This window comes from Anguilla anguilla, chromosome 11 (assembly GCF_013347855.1).
Source record: "Anguilla anguilla isolate fAngAng1 chromosome 11, fAngAng1.pri, whole genome shotgun sequence".
NCBI classification, from domain to species: Eukaryota; Metazoa; Chordata; class Actinopteri; order Anguilliformes; family Anguillidae; genus Anguilla; species Anguilla anguilla.
This window is the reverse complement of record NC_049211.1, coordinates 4,560,348-4,578,033: the sequence shown is the minus strand read 5'-3', so window position 1 is coordinate 4,578,033 and position 17,686 is coordinate 4,560,348. Positions and strand designations below refer to the sequence as shown.

The 17,686-nt window shown below is 46.0% G+C and overlaps 2 protein-coding genes across 2 annotated transcripts in view; both read left to right on the top strand.

The window, feature by feature from the left end:
- LOC118207890 (plexin A3) overlaps nt 1–17,686 on the top strand; it is a 591,709-nt gene that overhangs the window by 481,206 nt on the left and 92,817 nt on the right. The gene's annotated exons all lie outside the window — the stretch shown is intronic.
- Nucleotides 1–17,686, top strand: part of plxna3 (plexin A3) — a 104,096-nt gene that overhangs the window by 58,738 nt on the left and 27,672 nt on the right. The window contains exon 4 of the mRNA XM_035382069.1: nt 11,932–12,072. Coding sequence (XP_035237960.1) covers nt 11,932–12,072 — 141 coding nt within the window. The remainder of the gene's footprint in view (nt 1–11,931; nt 12,073–17,686) is intronic.

The window sequence follows — 17,686 nt, the reverse complement described above, 5'->3', positions numbered from 1 at the left end:
TCACCTCCCGAGTCGTCTGTCTTGCCAGGGTGAGTCAGGGGTCGAAGATGCAGCTGGGGTCAAAGGTCGGAGCTTGTAATGGCAAATGCGCCACAGGCTTCGGGGCGAGGTGGGGAGGGGTGGAGGTGGAGGGAGGGGGGTGGGGGTTAGGGGGGGTACGTGGGAGTGCTGGAGCTGCTCTTAAAGGCTGTGTCAGTCTAAAGCTGGAACAAAACGGGCGTTAACTCCAAAAACCCATCTCGCTATTTGCTTGGCTACGCTAATGCTTTTTAGGCTGATCCCGGAGAAACAGGATAAGGGGGTCTAATTGAATTATCGGGTCCTTTGTTCTGTTCCTGGGGTGTGGGGCTGTGCCTTCTCCCTTCTCTTAAGAGGATAATCTTGCAGTTCGAGGATCCTGACCTCATTTTAGAAACCGACAGCTCTCAGGTCTAATGTAAAATACATTCTTCTCCACACAAAAGGATGGGAACAGCCTTTTTTTTTTTTTTGTTCTTTAGAGAAACACGCTCTCAAGGAGGGGAGGGGGTACATCCAGTGTTCTTAATATTCTTAATGGCCTTAATGCGAGGCGCGGTGTGTTGCTGAAGTAATGCGGTATGACGCAGTTATTTCCCCGCGCACGGTCTGATCAAGGCATAAACAAATGAATCCGCACCACTGGGAACCGGCTCTGCGTTTTACACAAATACAACGTCTTTGCGCTCCAGTCCCTTTTGGGTGTTGATAGTGAGTGCTTTAAATAGCAAAAAAATAAACGGTGTGCTGAGGGAATGCTGGGTAACGCAGTCCAGAACGATTAATGATATTTATTAAGTAAATACTCAGGATGTATTATGTGCTTGAAAAGCAGAGGGCTCTCTCTTACTTCCCTTTTAGTTCTGGGGTCCCAACGTGTGTTTATACACACGTCTGTCTTCTACTGGGGGGAAAAGGGGAAGAAAAAAAAAAAAAAATCCAAACAAAGTTATTTGAAGTTGGGCAGATGTTTCAGTTCAGTGAGTGTTTATAAAACAGAAAGACGGAAAAGTGCTTCCTGTGCGGAGGGGGGAAAGAAAGAGGGCCTATTGGGGAGCGTAGTTTTGCCCTGTTTTTCTGTAACAAGCCTGCACAGTGATGGAACAAAGAGGAATTGCTCTACACGAAGGCTCTTGTCTATTTTCTTACGCAGGGATGGCATGTTGTACGTTCAGTTTTAGCCTACTTCCTTGATTCTACGAATGTGTTCATTATTTATACGTTTGACAGATTAACAAATGTGTTATTTGGACACAGCAAATGTATTGTTTGGACACAGGCTTAGTCAGTTTCTATGTCTGAAACGAGCAGAAATTTTATGTGTGTTTAAGTAATGTTTTGTAAGAAACCTTCTGCTTTTCTTCACTGATGTCAAACACAGGTGAACACTGTCATGCCCTTCAGTTCAAATTGGGTGTTTTATGGGTGTAGCGATATTGTATATTTTTCTAGATGTAATATACAGTTTGTAATGAAGTCAAAGTTTTAAATTACTAAGGAACTATTAATTGCCTCGGTTATGTGCAAAGTACATAGTTCTGTGAAGTTGTGATTAATATGAAACTTAAATGGGAATTTGGAACCAGATTAAACCTTCAAGCGTTAACAGTATTTGAAAGAAATTGGTGCTTCCATTAATAGAATTTGCTGCAGATACACATCCTACATAAAATTGGGGGAAAAAACCGGTACTACTTTGTTGCTCACATAAATTAAATTAGAAAAATGTCGTAAATAATGTTTTATGGTGCTTGTCATTTGGATGGCACTAGTTACCCTTTATAATTGATTTACAAATGCTTATCAAACATCAAGTAAGTTCACTTGCTGTAAAATGTCTGTCATTATCTTTTTAGGGGTGCGCTATTTCTGTTTTGATAAAATTGTAGTCATTAGAGGCTGACTGCACTCCACTGTGTTACTTTTTTTTTTGTTGTTGTTGTTGGTTTGTTCGTTCATCCGTTTATTTGCACACGGGTGCTTGCTTATCTTAGTGCGTTTCGATAGCGGCATCCCTGTGCTATGTTAGCAAGTTCGCTTGTTAGCTGCAGTCATGACTGCAAGCTGTGTGCTAAATAGCTGCGTTCTCGTAAGTTAAATTATTACAATCAATGACCGGAATCATATGTAGCCGACTTGAAGGAAAAAAAACACTCGCCTGATGAAGCAGATTTGAATTCATTAGCCTACATTGCATTAATTCGGCAGACGCTTTTATCCAAAGCGACGTGCAATGAGTGCATCGTGTTGGAATAGTGCCACACACACACGCTTGTCGCTATGCAACCTCCCTCGCGCACATTAAGAGCTGTTATGGAAATTAAGAAGGCAGACGGGACCAGCTGGATTATCACAAAAACTGCTGGTGACATGCGAGGCCAGATTGGATGCACGGTATTACCCCAGAAGGAAAACAGTAAAAAAATGTATTGCAGGCCAGTAGTGTTTGAAAAACCCCACTTCTGCAAGTCAGACGTAGTAGGTCCTATTTCCCAGGTGTGTTTGTCGATTGTGAAGGTGTCAGGGGGTCACAAGTGGCCAATAGCAGCGTGGATGTTGGAGACCCTGTCTGTCCAGAAATTCCCCTGTCAAACGGGGATTAGGGACTGTTCAGTATTTATTGGACAGATGGATGGAGGTACGTAGCTAACGTACTGTAACCACATATAAAACAACTGGGGGGGGGGGGGGGGGGGGGGGGGGGGGGGGGGGGGGGGGGGGGGGGGGGGGGGAATACCAGTACCACAATTTTTGAAAGTGCAAATGGTGACAAATACTGATAAATATTTATCAATAAATGCTGTAGGTTACCTCAATTCATACTTTTGACGCTGTGAAAAAAAAAATTTTGTGCAGCATTTAACTGGCTTGTGAAGTCTCAAATTCATGAGTAGCTCAATAAAGTGCCAGGATGTCACACTGTTCCAGGAAGCTCAACAAAGTACCAGGATGTCACACTGTTCCAGTCATACACAGGCCCTTACGTACATGGCAGAATGATTATGACAGACAGCTGTTTGATTTTCCTGGAAGATAAAATATGCGTGAAAGTTTCAATTCAGTATTTAAAAATATTGGCTATATATTATTTTATAGCATATATTAACAGTGTTAGGCACCGGACACTTGGACGTTGACCACCAGAGAAATTGAATCTTTAGCTACGGTCTTGTTTGTTTGTCCGTTCCGCCAAGTCTGGTGTTCAAAACTGAACCAGTATCACGATATCAGTCCAGCATAAACAGCCAAACAATTCTGAAACGTCAGCGAGTCGTTTAGGCGACGAACTCTGTTTCTGCATTTACAGCCTCGACCGCTATCACAAAAACCGGGGTCCACAGCCGGCGCAAAACATGGGCTGTAAAATGAAACCGGTATTAACTCGCCTGCACGGCGTCGGTCACCTACGTGACCGTTATAATTAAATCTCAACGCATCGTCCTTCCGTTCATTTCACGTTTTGAGTGCGAGGTTCGAGCGGTGGGTATGACCGCCGTCATGTCGCCCACTCCTGCAAACATAGCACTTGTGTGTCCTGGTTCCTGGGCTAGTTCTGCTGCTGCTGCTGTTATAAATTGTAGCTTTAGCTAACATTCTGTCGTGTGTTTTGCGGCTATAGCAATCACCAGGAGCATAGCTAAACCCTGTACATATTTTACGTATTTATTATAGATAGATAGGAGCTATTTTTGCCATTTCATTTGCTGATTTTAGTACTAGGCCCAGTTCAAAGATGCAGTGAGACAAGGCTGTAGCCTTGAATCAGAAAATCTGATTCGCGTCTCAGAGTTTCATAATGTCCAAGAACTTTTTCTGAAAACTCGTCTGAGATAGACATGTTTTAGTCTTCGTTACGAAAGGCTACAGAGGAAAAGGACAATGATGCGGTGAATTGATTTGAGTGAAAATACAAGTATCATGTTTTTCTTATGTATCATTTTTTTCAGACTTACAAAGGCATTAGTTACCTTCACATTGGTAGGAATTTGTTTAAGAAAGCTGTTCCGATTAAGCATGAAGATTTCTTTTTTTCTTTTTTTTCCCCCTGATTGACTGTCAGGTTTTTCGTAACTTTACATTTGACAGATCAAATTTATGACTGGCTGCCAGAGAACACTACCAGCGAATATGTTGGTGACATTTGCTTGGTATTTATAGTTACCGAACTCCACATGTAGAATCTTGAGATGGATACCTAATTAATAACAAACATGGAAACAAAAATACTAAACGACAAGTTATTAGTTATTATATGTTCATACCATTTTTCAGCTTTTCTTTTTTATTTTCTCTCCATCCATTCTGACGTATTAATTTAGTGTTTGAGGGAAATTGTGGTTTGGTCTCACTCTCTGTCATGCTCACTCACTCACTCACTCACCCGCTCTCTGTCACACATATACACACACACACACACACACACAGCACGCACGCACACACGCTCACACACACACACAAATAGCGCGCAGGCACACACACACACACGCACGCACACCCTGTTGATGAATGGCTCCCTTCGTCTGGAGACAGACGATTCATCCTGCTGCGATTGGCAGTAAAGTCAACAGCACAGGCCCTGCCTTTGATTTATAGCCCCCCCCTCCCCCCCCCCCCACTCCTTCTTCCTCTTTATTAATTCATATATCCCCCCCCCCCACCCCCCCCCCCCCCAAACCATCTTTTTTCAAATTTCATTTATTTCCTTGTTTACCTTGTCCGGGCTCTCAGTCCTCACAGTGTCTGTGGTTTCTCAGGGACCTGCAAACACAGCTGAGGTCAGGGCCTACACGTCTCTGTACACACACACACACACACACACACACTCCTCCACACTGCCGCGCTCAGCCCCGTGATGTATGTGTTTTTGTGTGATAGCGTGTCAGTGACTCAAGGCCATCGAAGCAGTCAAACTGAGAGGGACCTGCCTGGTAGCTACAGTTCTGTTTAACGCACTGTAAACAAAGTCTGTCTAAGACTGGAAGATAGATGCATACAGTAGAGGGCTCTGGTTTAACCCACTAAATAAAAATAAATACAGGCATTTAGCGGACACTCTTATCCAGAGGGACTTGCATTGTGTCCATTTATACGGCTGGACATATACTGGAGCAATGCTGATTAGGTACCTTGCTCAAGGGTACAACTGCAGTGTCCTACCGGGGAATCGAACCTGCGACCTTTAGGTTACAAGACCAACTCCTTAGCCGTTATACTACACTGCCCGCCCACTGATGTTACCCTTCGTAAAATGAAAGGTTTTACTTATTTATTGTCGTTTTTATTTATTCATCACCATTTCTTTAATATAATTTATTTTATTTTATCAAATAATAGTTGTTTTTGTGTTTGTTACTCAAGGCATTTGCTGTTATGTGACTGCTATCTTCAGCAGCATTGACTTCATGACAAAAATGACATGGATATTGGTGAACTCGTAGATTTTAATCAGATTACTGAATGCACTGTAAACAGCTCTGTTTAATTGGTAACATCTTCAACATGACATTTACTGTGTAATGTCACATTTATTATTTATTATTAATAACGCAATCATATGGTAACAATTTAATTCTTTTTAACTTCAGCCGTCTTCATCTTTAACCTCATCAAGCTGCTTTTAGTCAGTCGGCAAATCTGCATTGCAAATGCAAGGAGTGTATGAAATGAATTTTATTATTATTGCTAGTTTATGTAGTGCGGCGTGATGTTTGTGAGTATACTTTAGTAATACAACTGTTGTGCTGCCTGATTAGGCCTTTCTCAGTGCTTTGACCTTAGTCTTGAAAGTTTTTTTTTCCCCAGACATCTTTCTTTAATGTGGCTTGGCAAAAGCGTACAAACACCCCTGAAACCGACATGCTTGAGCTGCTGTTTTGTGCTGACTCAGGTCGGGGCTGTGTGGGAGCTCGGCAAATCGGAAGGCTTATCCTGAGCAGAAAATTAACACACAGAGCTGGAGAAAGGGTGGGCCAGGAGAACAACCCCAAATGAATAAGTTAATTAACCTTTAATGAACGAGTTATTGTATTCTTTTCGCTCTTTTCTCGAAAGCAGTGTTGTAGCTTTCACTAAATACGGCGCACTCAATTACAAAATGGCAATTTAAAGTATCGTATTCTTACTCATTCAAGTTTAGTTATTTTGCTCCCACAAAATAGGCACAAGCAAATCAGTCTGTTAGAATGCATGCATGCGTTGGTGCGTTTCTCATTGCATTGTGCAGTGACTGTCAGTCTGTTAGAATGCATGCATGCATTTGTGCATTTCTCATTGTGTTGTGCAATGACAGCCAGTCTGTTAGAATGCATGCATGCGTTGGTGCGTTTCTCACTGCAGTGTGCAGCAACTGTCAGTCTGTTAGAATGCATGCATGCATTTGTGCGTTTCTCATTGCGTTGTGCAGTGACTGTCAGTCTGTTAGAATGCATGCATGCGTTGGTGCGTTTCTCACTGCAGTGTGCAATAACTGTCAGTCTGTTAGAATGCATGCATGCACTGGTGCATTTCGCCCTGCAGTGTGCAGTAACTGTCAGTCTGTTAGAATGCATGCATGCACTGGTGCATTTCGCCCTGCAGTGTGCAGTAACTGGCAGTCTGTAATGTGCCAGATGCACATCGGGTGTTGATCTGCTGGAATTGCATGGCGTGAAAAAGCAGCTGCTGTTTTCCCAAAGGGACACGTGTGTGATTGCACACCCTCCTGGGTATATGGAGGATTTTGTAACTGGATGGCCATGCGCCAAAATATAAGTATTTATGGACTTAAAAATAAAACACTGATTTTGTTTTTGCCAATGAACTAAAATGTACAAAGCCCGTTGTTACATTTAGGGTTGCGAAATGCACGTGAAAGTAGTGCTGAACAAATATTTACGCTCTCATCAGACCTGTGGACTCTCGCCCCAGACCGCAGGCGTCAGGTTACCTCGTAGTTTTCCAAACCGCTGCAGGGGAACAGATTATTAAATTAACGGCACCGTGGGTCAGTTTGATGGCTTTTGACCGTATCCAGTTGATATTCGATATGCGTGTAGGCCCATGTACAAAATGGTTTATTTTTAAATTAACAGTATATATTGTGAATTGATATCGATTGCAATTCATTTTTTCTATTAGGATTAGATTAAGGTCTGCTTTTTTTTTTTTGTCTGAGACATCTGTAACTTATATAGTATGTCTTGGAATGTGTTGCACTGAACTTTAGGTTAAATATAAATAATGTAACTCTAAGTGATTTATAACTGTTTCCACTCAAAAGAACAGGCTGTGGTATGGTATCTGGTATTTATTTCGTATTACAAAAATGCCTTGCTCTCAATGAAGATTGAGAATGTGCATCATGATTGTTGTTTCCAGGGTCAGCTGCTAACATTTTCATGATAGCAACAGTATCTAGTGTATAAAAATGTATTTTAGATAATTCAAATCTTATGCTGGAATCCCCAAAGATTCAATTTCCCCTACCATGTCCATAATGTGCAATAATATTATGTTCTTAAAAAGTGATAAAAGAGGTTGTGGGATGGTGCCGTTTGAAGCTTCAGTCGAATTGTCCATGTTAAGTTTTGAGTCTGAATAAAACCCACACAGGTGAATCCACCCGTCCCGTCCGCTCAGCCATCAATCGCGCCCACTCCGCGTTTGCAAAAAAAGAAACGATCCCCGCAGTGGAATGAAATGGACGCGCGCGCACAGTTGGAAAGCGTTCAGACAAAACGTTCCATTGATCAGCGTTTATTGGCAACCTGCCTACGAAACTACAAGCGAGGAGGGAGGAGCGGCGAACCCTGACCTCCTCTCCGTGCAGGCCGATTCGCTGGCAAGCCCTTCAGAATGAGGTCTGCCGCGAACCCCGAGGTGCGCCCAGCCCACGCGGGCGAGCCGAGCCAAGCGGCCAGAACCGGGCTGTTGTTTTTGAAGCTCGCTTCCTGGTCCTGTTGAGAGACGTTGTTGCTCACTAGCGCCAGTAGCAGTTGGCTCCAGCATAGGTGTTTCAGTCACCTGTTTAATGTACGTCAACGGTAACGGCAACAGTACAGTCAAAATACAAAGTCAATTTTTTTTTTTCCCCACAAGAAAAAGTAGTCGCAATAGGAGATTTTCTTTGTGTAATGTCTCCTCGTGCTGATTTGTGAAGTTATTATTTGTGAAGTGTTATTTGGAGACCGTAATATGCTGTGGACGAATCAGGGACAGTTTGCATCACTACCGAGTCACTGTATCTCACATACTTAGTGGACGGACCGGACTTCATGTCCCTACTGCGCAGTCTCTGGCTCCAATGTGTACGACATGGCGGCTGGTCCACGAACTACACTTCCCAGGCTTCAAAACGCTTTTCACCAAGCCCATGGGAGAGTCAGTGGGTGACATCACAGTGACTTGGTCAATATTTTTTTCTAGTATATGAAGCTTGTGTAACTGTTCCCGTGGCCTCTTGTAGTCTTTTCGTTTGTTTCCTCTCACGTGTTCTTACTCCGTAACTGATCAATGAGAGTGCCGTCTTCTCCCTTCTTCATATTCCTGTAGCACGTTTGTATTCCGTAACTGATCGATAAGAGACTGATCGTGAATTTGATTGGCTTATGATCGAAATGTCAACATTCCACCACCCCCCCCCGCCCCGATCTGCTGGCTAATTAAAGCCCCCATACCACCTCGGCGTTGTTTGAGTCGCGGGGAGATGGAAACTGAGGTAATATTTATCCGAATTCCAATTACCTTCATCTAAGCTGTTTGATGTTGCTGAGAGGTCAATTCTCAGCAGGGCCAAGGAGGTGTTCTGCATTTCAAACACTCCCAACTCAGTTAGGCCACTTCCAATCTCCAAAAAAAAACAAAAACAAATCTTTTTCATGTGTTATCCCCTCCCCCCACCCCCCTATTGAGGACTACCTTCAGTAAACTTCATTAGGACTTTATGGAGTCTAAAAAATAACTAGGTTGCTAGGTTAAGGTGGTTTTCAAATAGTTTGAGTTAAAATTGTTGGTCTTATCAGAGATCTAATACAGAAGTTTTTTTTGTTTTTTTTAAGGAGTAGCTGGTACTCTCCAGCTTTCCTCCTCAAAGTGTTCCGTAGCGAGCCATCCATACAAGGAAATGGACAAAGAGACTTTTTCAAATTGCCTTGTTTACACATTTCTCAGAAATTAAACAGGAACTGTAAAAATCCTGAAAGAACTGTCTCTTTTTTTTTTTTTTACGATAGGCTGCCCAGCTGCTGGGGTTTGTCAATTTGTCATGTTATTCTGTGCAAATGCAGGCTTCCCAGGAGTGCAGCTTGTTAAACCTGAAATTGCTGCACTGTAAAGCAGTGGACATTTCATGGTCTGCCATGTCTTCATTCTGAAGGCCTGAGAATGGTCTTTTTCAATAATAATAATAATAAAACATAAAAGCCAACAGGGTCCAAACATTTTTAAGGAAAATGAATGAAAAAGAAAGAAATCGCGAGATTTAATTTACATCAATTAAATTACCGGGAAATTGTCCTAAATGTATCCATCCAAAATAAAAAAAATTTAAAAAATGGTTTCACTTTTGTGTCTAAAACCTTTCAAGAAACTGTGTGCGAGCTCTTAAAACTGTGCGCCAGCACTTAGTGTGTCTTACTTACAGCCAGATGCTTAAAAGACTCATTTATTTCATTTATTCTTGCCGTTCACGCTGAACACTGAGTTGTTATACACACTGCCTCAGATCGCTGTGGAGTAGACTTCCAGGCTCGTGTCATAATCTCTAGTTTGAAGTCCCTATTGGACCTATTTTGTAGCCTATTTCATTAGATGTGCTGAAAAGTGGGACTGAGAGTGAAAGATTATAAATGTGCTTCGTTAAAGGGGTGTAGTGGAGAAAAGTGGCGACTGGCGTTTTTGCGTGCCTACACACACACATGCATGCGTGAAGGTTGTGTGTACGCGTGTGTGTGTGAATGTTGTGTGCGTGTGCGTTTGTGTGTGTGAATGTTGTGTGTGTGCGTGCGTGTGCGAATGTTGTGTGCTTGCCTGTGTGAATGTTGTATGCATGTGCGTGTGAATGTTGTGCGTGTATGTGTGTGTGTGAATGTTGTGTGTGTGCGCACGCGCGCATGTGTGAATGTTGTGCGCGTGTGTGCATGTTGTGTGTGTGTGTGTGAATGTTGTGTGCATGTGCGTGTGAATGTTGTGCATGTGCGTGTGAATGTTGTGCGTGTATGTGTGTGTGTGAATGTTGTGTGTGTGCACACGCGCGCATGTGTGAATGTTGTGCGCGTGTGTGAATGTTGTGTGTGTGTGTGTGTGAATGTTGTGTGCATGTGAATGTTGTGCATGTGCGTGTGAATGTTGTGTGTATGCCTGTGCGAGTGAGTGAGTGAGTGAGTGAGTGAGTGAGTGAGTGAGTGAGTGAGTGAGTGAGTGAGTGAGTGAGTGAGTGAGTGAGTGAGTGAGTGAGTGAGTGAGTGAGTGAGTGAGTGAGTGAGTGAGTGAGTGAGTGAGTGAGCGAGCGAGCGAGCGAGCGAGCGAGCGAGCGAGCGAGCGAGCGAGCGAGCGAGCGAGGCACGCTTGTGAATGTTGTGCGCCTGTGAGCCTGCAGCTGCTGCCATAGCTCTGAGACTGGCCAGTCGCGCACACACAGTGGCCCTCATATTGCCGTCCCTGCTGTCACCCAGCCTGCGGAGAGGAGGGCTCTCCGTCTTGGCCGCCGACTTGTGACACCCAATATGGCAGCCTTCTCCTAATTGATGCCACCTTGTCAACACTAATTATTGGGACTGCGGCAACGAGGAGGCGGCTAATTAACAGACTAACGATGTTTGTCACTTCGGGGCCCGACCCAGATATTTAGGGAAAAGCCAAACTCCTCGTCACCCTCACATCTGCTCTCATTCTTCTTCTTCTTTTTTTTCCCTCTCTCTCCCCCCATTTTTCACATTTCAGTTCTCTGCTCTTTTCAGAATACATTATCATCATTATTATTATTATTATTTTATTTTTTTGGTCTTTCCTGCATTAATTCGGCGTGTTTAATGTCTGGCTCTCCTCGCCCGCCCTCGTCACGTACACGCCAAGACCGATTAGGCCGACGCGCGAGCTTTCCGTCGTTTGTTTCTCCGCAGCGTTAAGAAGGGGGAAAGTAGGTGATCTTTGCAGCTGTGAGAACGGTTGTCGAGGTGCTCACATCGTTTGTTTCCAGTCACATCAAAGACGTTTTCGGGTTTTTACGTTTTCAGAAACGGGGTTTTTTTTTCTTTAACGGGCTCAGTGCTGTAGTTAACTGAACAAGGAAGGTTGGGGAAGGAAGTGGGGAAATTATGAAGAAACAGAGAGTGTGTGTGTGTTTGCGTGCGTGTGAGAGTGTGTTTATGTACCTGTGTGTGAGTGTTTGTGTTTGTGCGTGCACGGCGTGTGTGCGAATGCGTGTGTGCATGTATTTATACGTGTTCACCCATGCTTGCATTGCATGTGTTTATGTACGTGTGTGTGTGTGTGCACGTGCACCTGTGTGTGTGTATGTATTTCAATGTGTGTCTTTACATACGTGTTTGTTTTCGTGTACGTGTATCTGTTGTGTGTGCATGCGCGCGTGTGTGCGCCTGTGCGTGCGTGTGTGTGCGCCTGTGTTGTCATCTGTCTGTTGTGTGTGTGTGCGCGTGCGCTTTTGCACATTCAGAAGTCTCTTTTTAGGTCAGATATTTTTGTGTGGCAGATTTGACACATTTTTTCATGCCGAAGCGCACGTTTTTTGCACACTGCAGACAGGGGTAATTACAGAAACACAGAAACAGCGCTCTGCCTCGCGTCTCTCCAGGTCCGACACCGGGCTCTCTCTCTCCCTCTCCGCTGTAGAGCCTTCAAAGAGGGGGGGGGGGGGGAGGGGGGGAACACAGCGCTGCGCGGAACGGCGGATTTCATGCTCGTTATTCTCCTCCACAGATAAGAGTGGATGGCATCCCTCCGCCTTCCCAGAATGCCCTGCTGTACGAGACCGTTCCGGTGGTGGAGGGCAGCCCCATCCAGCGGGACATGGTCTTCAGCCCCGATTACCTGCACATCTACCTGCTGAGTGACAAACAGGTAAGCGGCAGCGACCGCAGGGGAACGCCGCGCGCGGGATCGCTTTGACAGGGTCCGCGTCCGTGCGCACGTGGGGGCCAAGTTCTATCTGCCTATGGGGGCGGCAGTGTGGTATAACGGCTGAGGAGTTGGTCTTGTAACCTGAAGGTCGCTGGTTCGATTCCCCGGGAGGACACTGCCGTTGTACCCTTGAGCAAAGGTACTTCACCTGCATTGCTCCAGTATATATCCAGCTGTATAATTGGATACAGTGTAAGTCGCTCTGGATAAATGCCTGTAATGTAATGTAATCTATTTTATTTTATTTTTTTTTAATATCCTGGTTTAATCTTTAGCGATTTTACTGCCTGGAACTGCTTCACTCTCAGAGCTGTTTCTCTGAATTGTGCTGTAGATTGAGAATACTCTTCTTCTTTTTTTTTTTCTTCTTCCCCTGCGTGCTCCTTATTTTAAACTTCCTCGCCAGTGTTGGTATCAGCTCGTACGAGGCGGTGTGTATCGGAATTGAGTGCATTATCTGCGCCGGGCCGGTGCGCGAGCGAAATGGTATATTAACACAACCAAGGGCATGATTTTTATTACCATCGCATTTATAACGCGAGTGCGAAATCATTTGTTCTGAAATGTGACAGCCTATCTCGGAATAATAAGGAAACATTTGTCAAAAGGACTTAAATGGGAACCCGGCACTGTCAAGGGTTTTTTTCTTTTTTCTTTTTTTTCTTTTCTTTTCTTTTCTTTTTTTTGTTTTAGAACCGAAACCGGAATTTTCAGACACTTCATTTCTAACATCTGCAGAAGACAGGAAGACAGACGGGACGGGGGACGGGGGGAGACGGGGGCGGGGGTGGAAGGGGGGGTTTATGTCTTTGAATTCCTCCTCAGCTGTGTCTCTGTGATACGCGGGGCCTCTCTGGGAAGCGGTTCCGTTTGCCGCGGACGCGCGGAGAGCGCCGGCGCGGTCTTTGGAGCGCCATTGTGGCTGCGGCGCGCCGGAGACGAGCGAGGCCGACGCCGAGTTCCTCTCCAGCTGGTTGAGGAGGCCCTCACGCGCCCGCGTGCCCCATAATGCATCTTTCACACGCGCTCATTCTTCCCTTTTTATTATTTATTTTTTTATTTTTGAGAAGCGGCGCATTAATTGAAAGGAAGCACGAATCGCTCTCTCACCGCAGCAGATCTGCGAGCGAGGCCTTTTCTGGTTATTATATTTTTAGCCTTGCCCTTTTGCCAACACGTCGCCTTGTGTTAGAGAGGGAAAGAGGGGGAGGAGGGGAGGGGAGGGGAGGGGGGGCAGGAGCTGCACCTTTTGTTGGCGAAGGTTGAGAAGATCAGGCAGGTGTCAGGCCAGCGCTCGCGACGAGAAACAATCGCAGGGCCGACAAAAATAAAAAATAAAAAACACGGCCGCAGCATCTGCGACGCGGTTGCATCACGCGCGGAAGAGTCGGCGGCGTTCCTACGGAGGGCGAATTTTAATTTTGCACGCCCAGCTACAGACGCCCACTGAAGCCCCTGCTTCACAGCCCGGCTTCCCCAGGAAGCCCGGAGACTGAAACGTAAACGCGCTGCAGATCGCGGCGTCTTTTTTTCTCTGTGTGTGGCGACGAAGCGGAACTCGACCCTCGGAAGCTTCCGAGGGCTGCGGGTTCGAATCTCCGAAGGAACATTCCGTCCTCCTCGGGCGTGGCGGCCTCAACCTGTACGGCAGGTGGAGAGAGCGGCTCGTCAGTCCTGCTTAAACTGCAAGACGTGCTCCAAAAGGCCCATTTAAAAGAGAAGCGCATTTTGGGGGGGAGGCGGAACGGATGAGGCTCGGATGAGATCGGACTGATAGATGAGAGGCAGGAGAATCTCGGGGAAGACGGAGGACGGGGGGGGGCGGGGGGGGTAGAACAGTGCACACCGTGCTGCTTTACCCATGAGGAACGGCCCGGGGGTCCCTCCGGGGGGGTCCCGCCGGAACGAAACGCGGGACGGAGCGAGATGAGACAGACGGAGGCGGGGCGTCTCCACCCTGCTCTGCTGTATTTACTCTGCGTCAGGCGATCGTGCATTAAAGACCGAAACGGACCGCACACCCGTCCCATTCCAGACATCGATATTGCATTTAATGATTAAAAGGGGGGGGCGGGGCGGGGGGGGCGGGGTGCGCTGCACGTTTAAGAAACACAATCTCGCCGCCGTGAATTGATCGTTCTGAAAGTGGCACTTTAAAAAAAAAAAGAAAGAGGAGCCTGCTATTCTCTGGATGATGGAACGGCGTCTGCGTGAGCTATCGGTTCTGGCAGCGCTGGACCGCTATCTGTCTGTGTGACGGCCGGGGAGGGGGGGGGGCTGGGGGGCTGGGTGGCGGGGAGCGGTTACCTGAGGTCCAGCGTCAGACTGTGGGGGTGGGGGGGGAGGCTTTGGGGGCCACGCCCATGTCTCTCTGGCCCCTGTGGGATTTTAAGGAAACCTTTAATGTGTCTGTATGAATAATGCACGCAGTGCACACATGCAGTCTGCACGGCATGCTGAATATTTCATCCGGCGCTTCTGCCCGGGCACGACTGGCCCCAGACCATCAGACTCACACACGTCAGGCTGTTTAAGCTGAGAAACGGTCTACGTGAGTTAGAAACGGTCTACGTGAGTTAGACGTCTTATATTTGTAGTTAAGCAACCCGGTCTGGAATGGGGCAGTTATAAGTGTTGGCGGGTCTGTAATCAGTCAGTCACAGTCAGTGCTGCCAGACTGTCTGTCAGTTGCAGTCAGAATGACTGACGGTCTGAGAGCGAGTCAGAGTCACTCAGTGACTGTGGCCATCTCCAGCGACTGCCACAGACCCCGAGGTGGCCGCAGACCCTGTCTGTAGCGCTCCTGACGGATAGAGGGCTCGGACGACGGTCAACCCCGGCTGTTCCCGAATCGCGTTCGGGTCCTGCGCTCTGACGTCCGTGCGCTCTGGCGCCCGCGGGCCGCTCCGAGCCGAGAGAGAGGGCGGTGAGAGCCGCGGGTTCTCACAGCTCCGCTCTCTCCCCGGCGGAATAAATTAGCGTGGAAGGTGCGGCGCTGCACCCCGCCCACCCACCGGCTGACACGGTGACGCCGCGACGCCGCTGCTCCGGGCACCGCGGGCACACCGCGCGGGCACACGCCAGGAGGAGAGCGCCAACAAAACAACATGGCCGAGCTTCCATTTACTGTGCCTGGCGAATGGAACAAACCCTTTGGATTTGTTGTTGTTTTTCATCAGTTTCTGTCTATCTCTCACTCTCTCTTGCTCTCTCCCTCTCTCTCCTTCTCTCTTGCTCTCTCGCTCTCTTTCTCTCACCCTCGTTTTCATCTCTCTCTCACTCTCTCTTGCTCTCTCACTCTTTCTCTCACTCTCGTTTTCATCTCTCTCACTCTCTTGCTCTCTCACTCTTTCTCTCACTCTCGCTTTCATCTCTCTCACTCTCTCACTCTTTCTCTCACTCTCACTCTTGCTCTCTCTCTCGCTTTCAGAAGTTTTGAGCTCACAGATCCTCTGCTCTTTTTTAAATATACATTTTTATATATACAATTGAGCGCAGAAGAAAAATACTGAACATTCTTGTAGTACTATTTCTGGTAGTGCTATAGTCAACAACTATGTGCTACATTGCCTGAATTATTATTGCTAAATGTGAATGTTTTCCACATCCTGTGTGGAAACAGTAACATCCACATTTATAGTTTCGTAATTCTTTGTAAAGTTTGGTTGACAGACAAATATGAACTTTCTCCTGTGCGATTTGGCCTGTAAGGTTCTATAAGGACGCAAAACCTGAATGAGTTTTACCCTGCTTGTCGTTCTGCTGGCAGTGTTTGATTTGGCTTCGATTCAGCGCAGATTTAAATGGACCTGATTGGTCCACTTTGGCTTGCACACGCTCACTGTCGAGCGACTGTAAAGCAGCAGTCCGGGCAAATCACCGGATTCGCAACTGACAAAATGGCAGCCGTCATTGTTTTAACATCCCCGTCTGAACAATTGACTGTGGGATTGTGGGAGTGTGTAGTAGTGGGGGGGGGGGGGTGCCAAGTCTGCACTAAACGAATCAATATACGCGGGGGGGCATGTCTGCTCTCGGGCTTTATTGACAAAATATTATGCCTCTATTCACTGAGCGTCCCCGCTGAGCGCTTTAATATCGTTTCCGTCGTGATCGAAACATCGCCCCTGACCAGCCCACCCCGCTGAATGGCGGGAGCTCGTTTTCAGAACCGCGTTCGTCGCGGGGTGCGGTCCAATCGGCGAGCTAAGCAGGACCGAGGCGAATGTGATCAATCAGAGCAGGAGTTAAAATGACATCACGGATTTAATCATTTTGCCTGGAACTTTTAAAAATTTTTTTTTAAATTTGTGACTAGATTAGCCACCTAGTTAGAACAGGGCATACAATAGGCTGAATCTGAATTCAATTTACGCTTGTGAAGTTCAGGTGATTCTTCATATTATTGATCTTTGTAAAAACTTATTTTGTTAAACTCATTTTACCCCTAAAAGCCTATCGCTGATCTTTTTTTGTGTGGAATATTTAGTACAGAATGTCCTGGTAATGAAGTAAGAAAAGCTGAGTGGAAAGAAAGGATCTTAACCTTGCCAGAGAAAGCTTTCATTTTGTAGTCCTCTTTTGGATTCTAAACCACCCCGCCTAGAATTAATTTTTGACTAATTATGCTCCTGAGTACTTATTATGTTATGAGGAACATATTGTTCAGGAGTACTCCAGTTGGTGAACAGGATATGAAATGATTTAATGACGCCACACGCTTTATCAAAATGGCCGCCTTTTTTGTAGAAAAAAAAAAACAGTTATGACACGAAGAGGTCTGTTGCTAAGCTAACTTGACCAAACGAAGAACAGGTGGCGGCTGCTTGGCTGGAGAAAGGTGAGATGCTGAAGCTTGCAGATGAATCTGCTGCAGGTGAACCTGACGCTTGTCGCGAGCGGGCTGGTCAGAGCAGGTGAATTTAGGACTGGTGTTCGACGCACGGTTTTTAAAATCGAGGAACTGCAGTAGCCTTCATGCTGCTGGTTTTTAATTTTCTCAGCCGTGCAGCGTCACCCGATGGGTCAGCGTTGCTGCCTTACGAAGTTGTAAAGCTCTGGAAATAATCATGATCCCATAAACGCAGACATGATTTTTCACTTTGTCACACCCAAGATGAAAGGAGGCTCGTAGCCATTTTGTCCTCCTGTGAATGTTAATGACTTTTTTATCTTGCAGACCACCATCAGTGCAGACCCCTCCATATTGTCTTCATCCACAGACTGAGTTGACTAATGCTCAGACACTTGTAACAATATTTACTCGAATTTTAGACTACCACGAATCAGCAGAATTCTTTTAGAAGTTTAGAATGAGTCTAGACTATGTTCTGGTGGAGACATTTTCATAAAATACATTTTCAAACAGTCTTGCTGAGTACGTTAACCACATTTCCACATGAAGCATTTTTCTTACACATAGGAAAAAGCGGGGAAATATAAATATGAATTTTAAACATGCCCGGATAATGACCTCGGTTTGAGGCGGGGTTGTTTTCACGTGGAGCGTTTGCTGCAGCGGAGAGCGAGTGAAAGAGGAAATGATGCGCATATA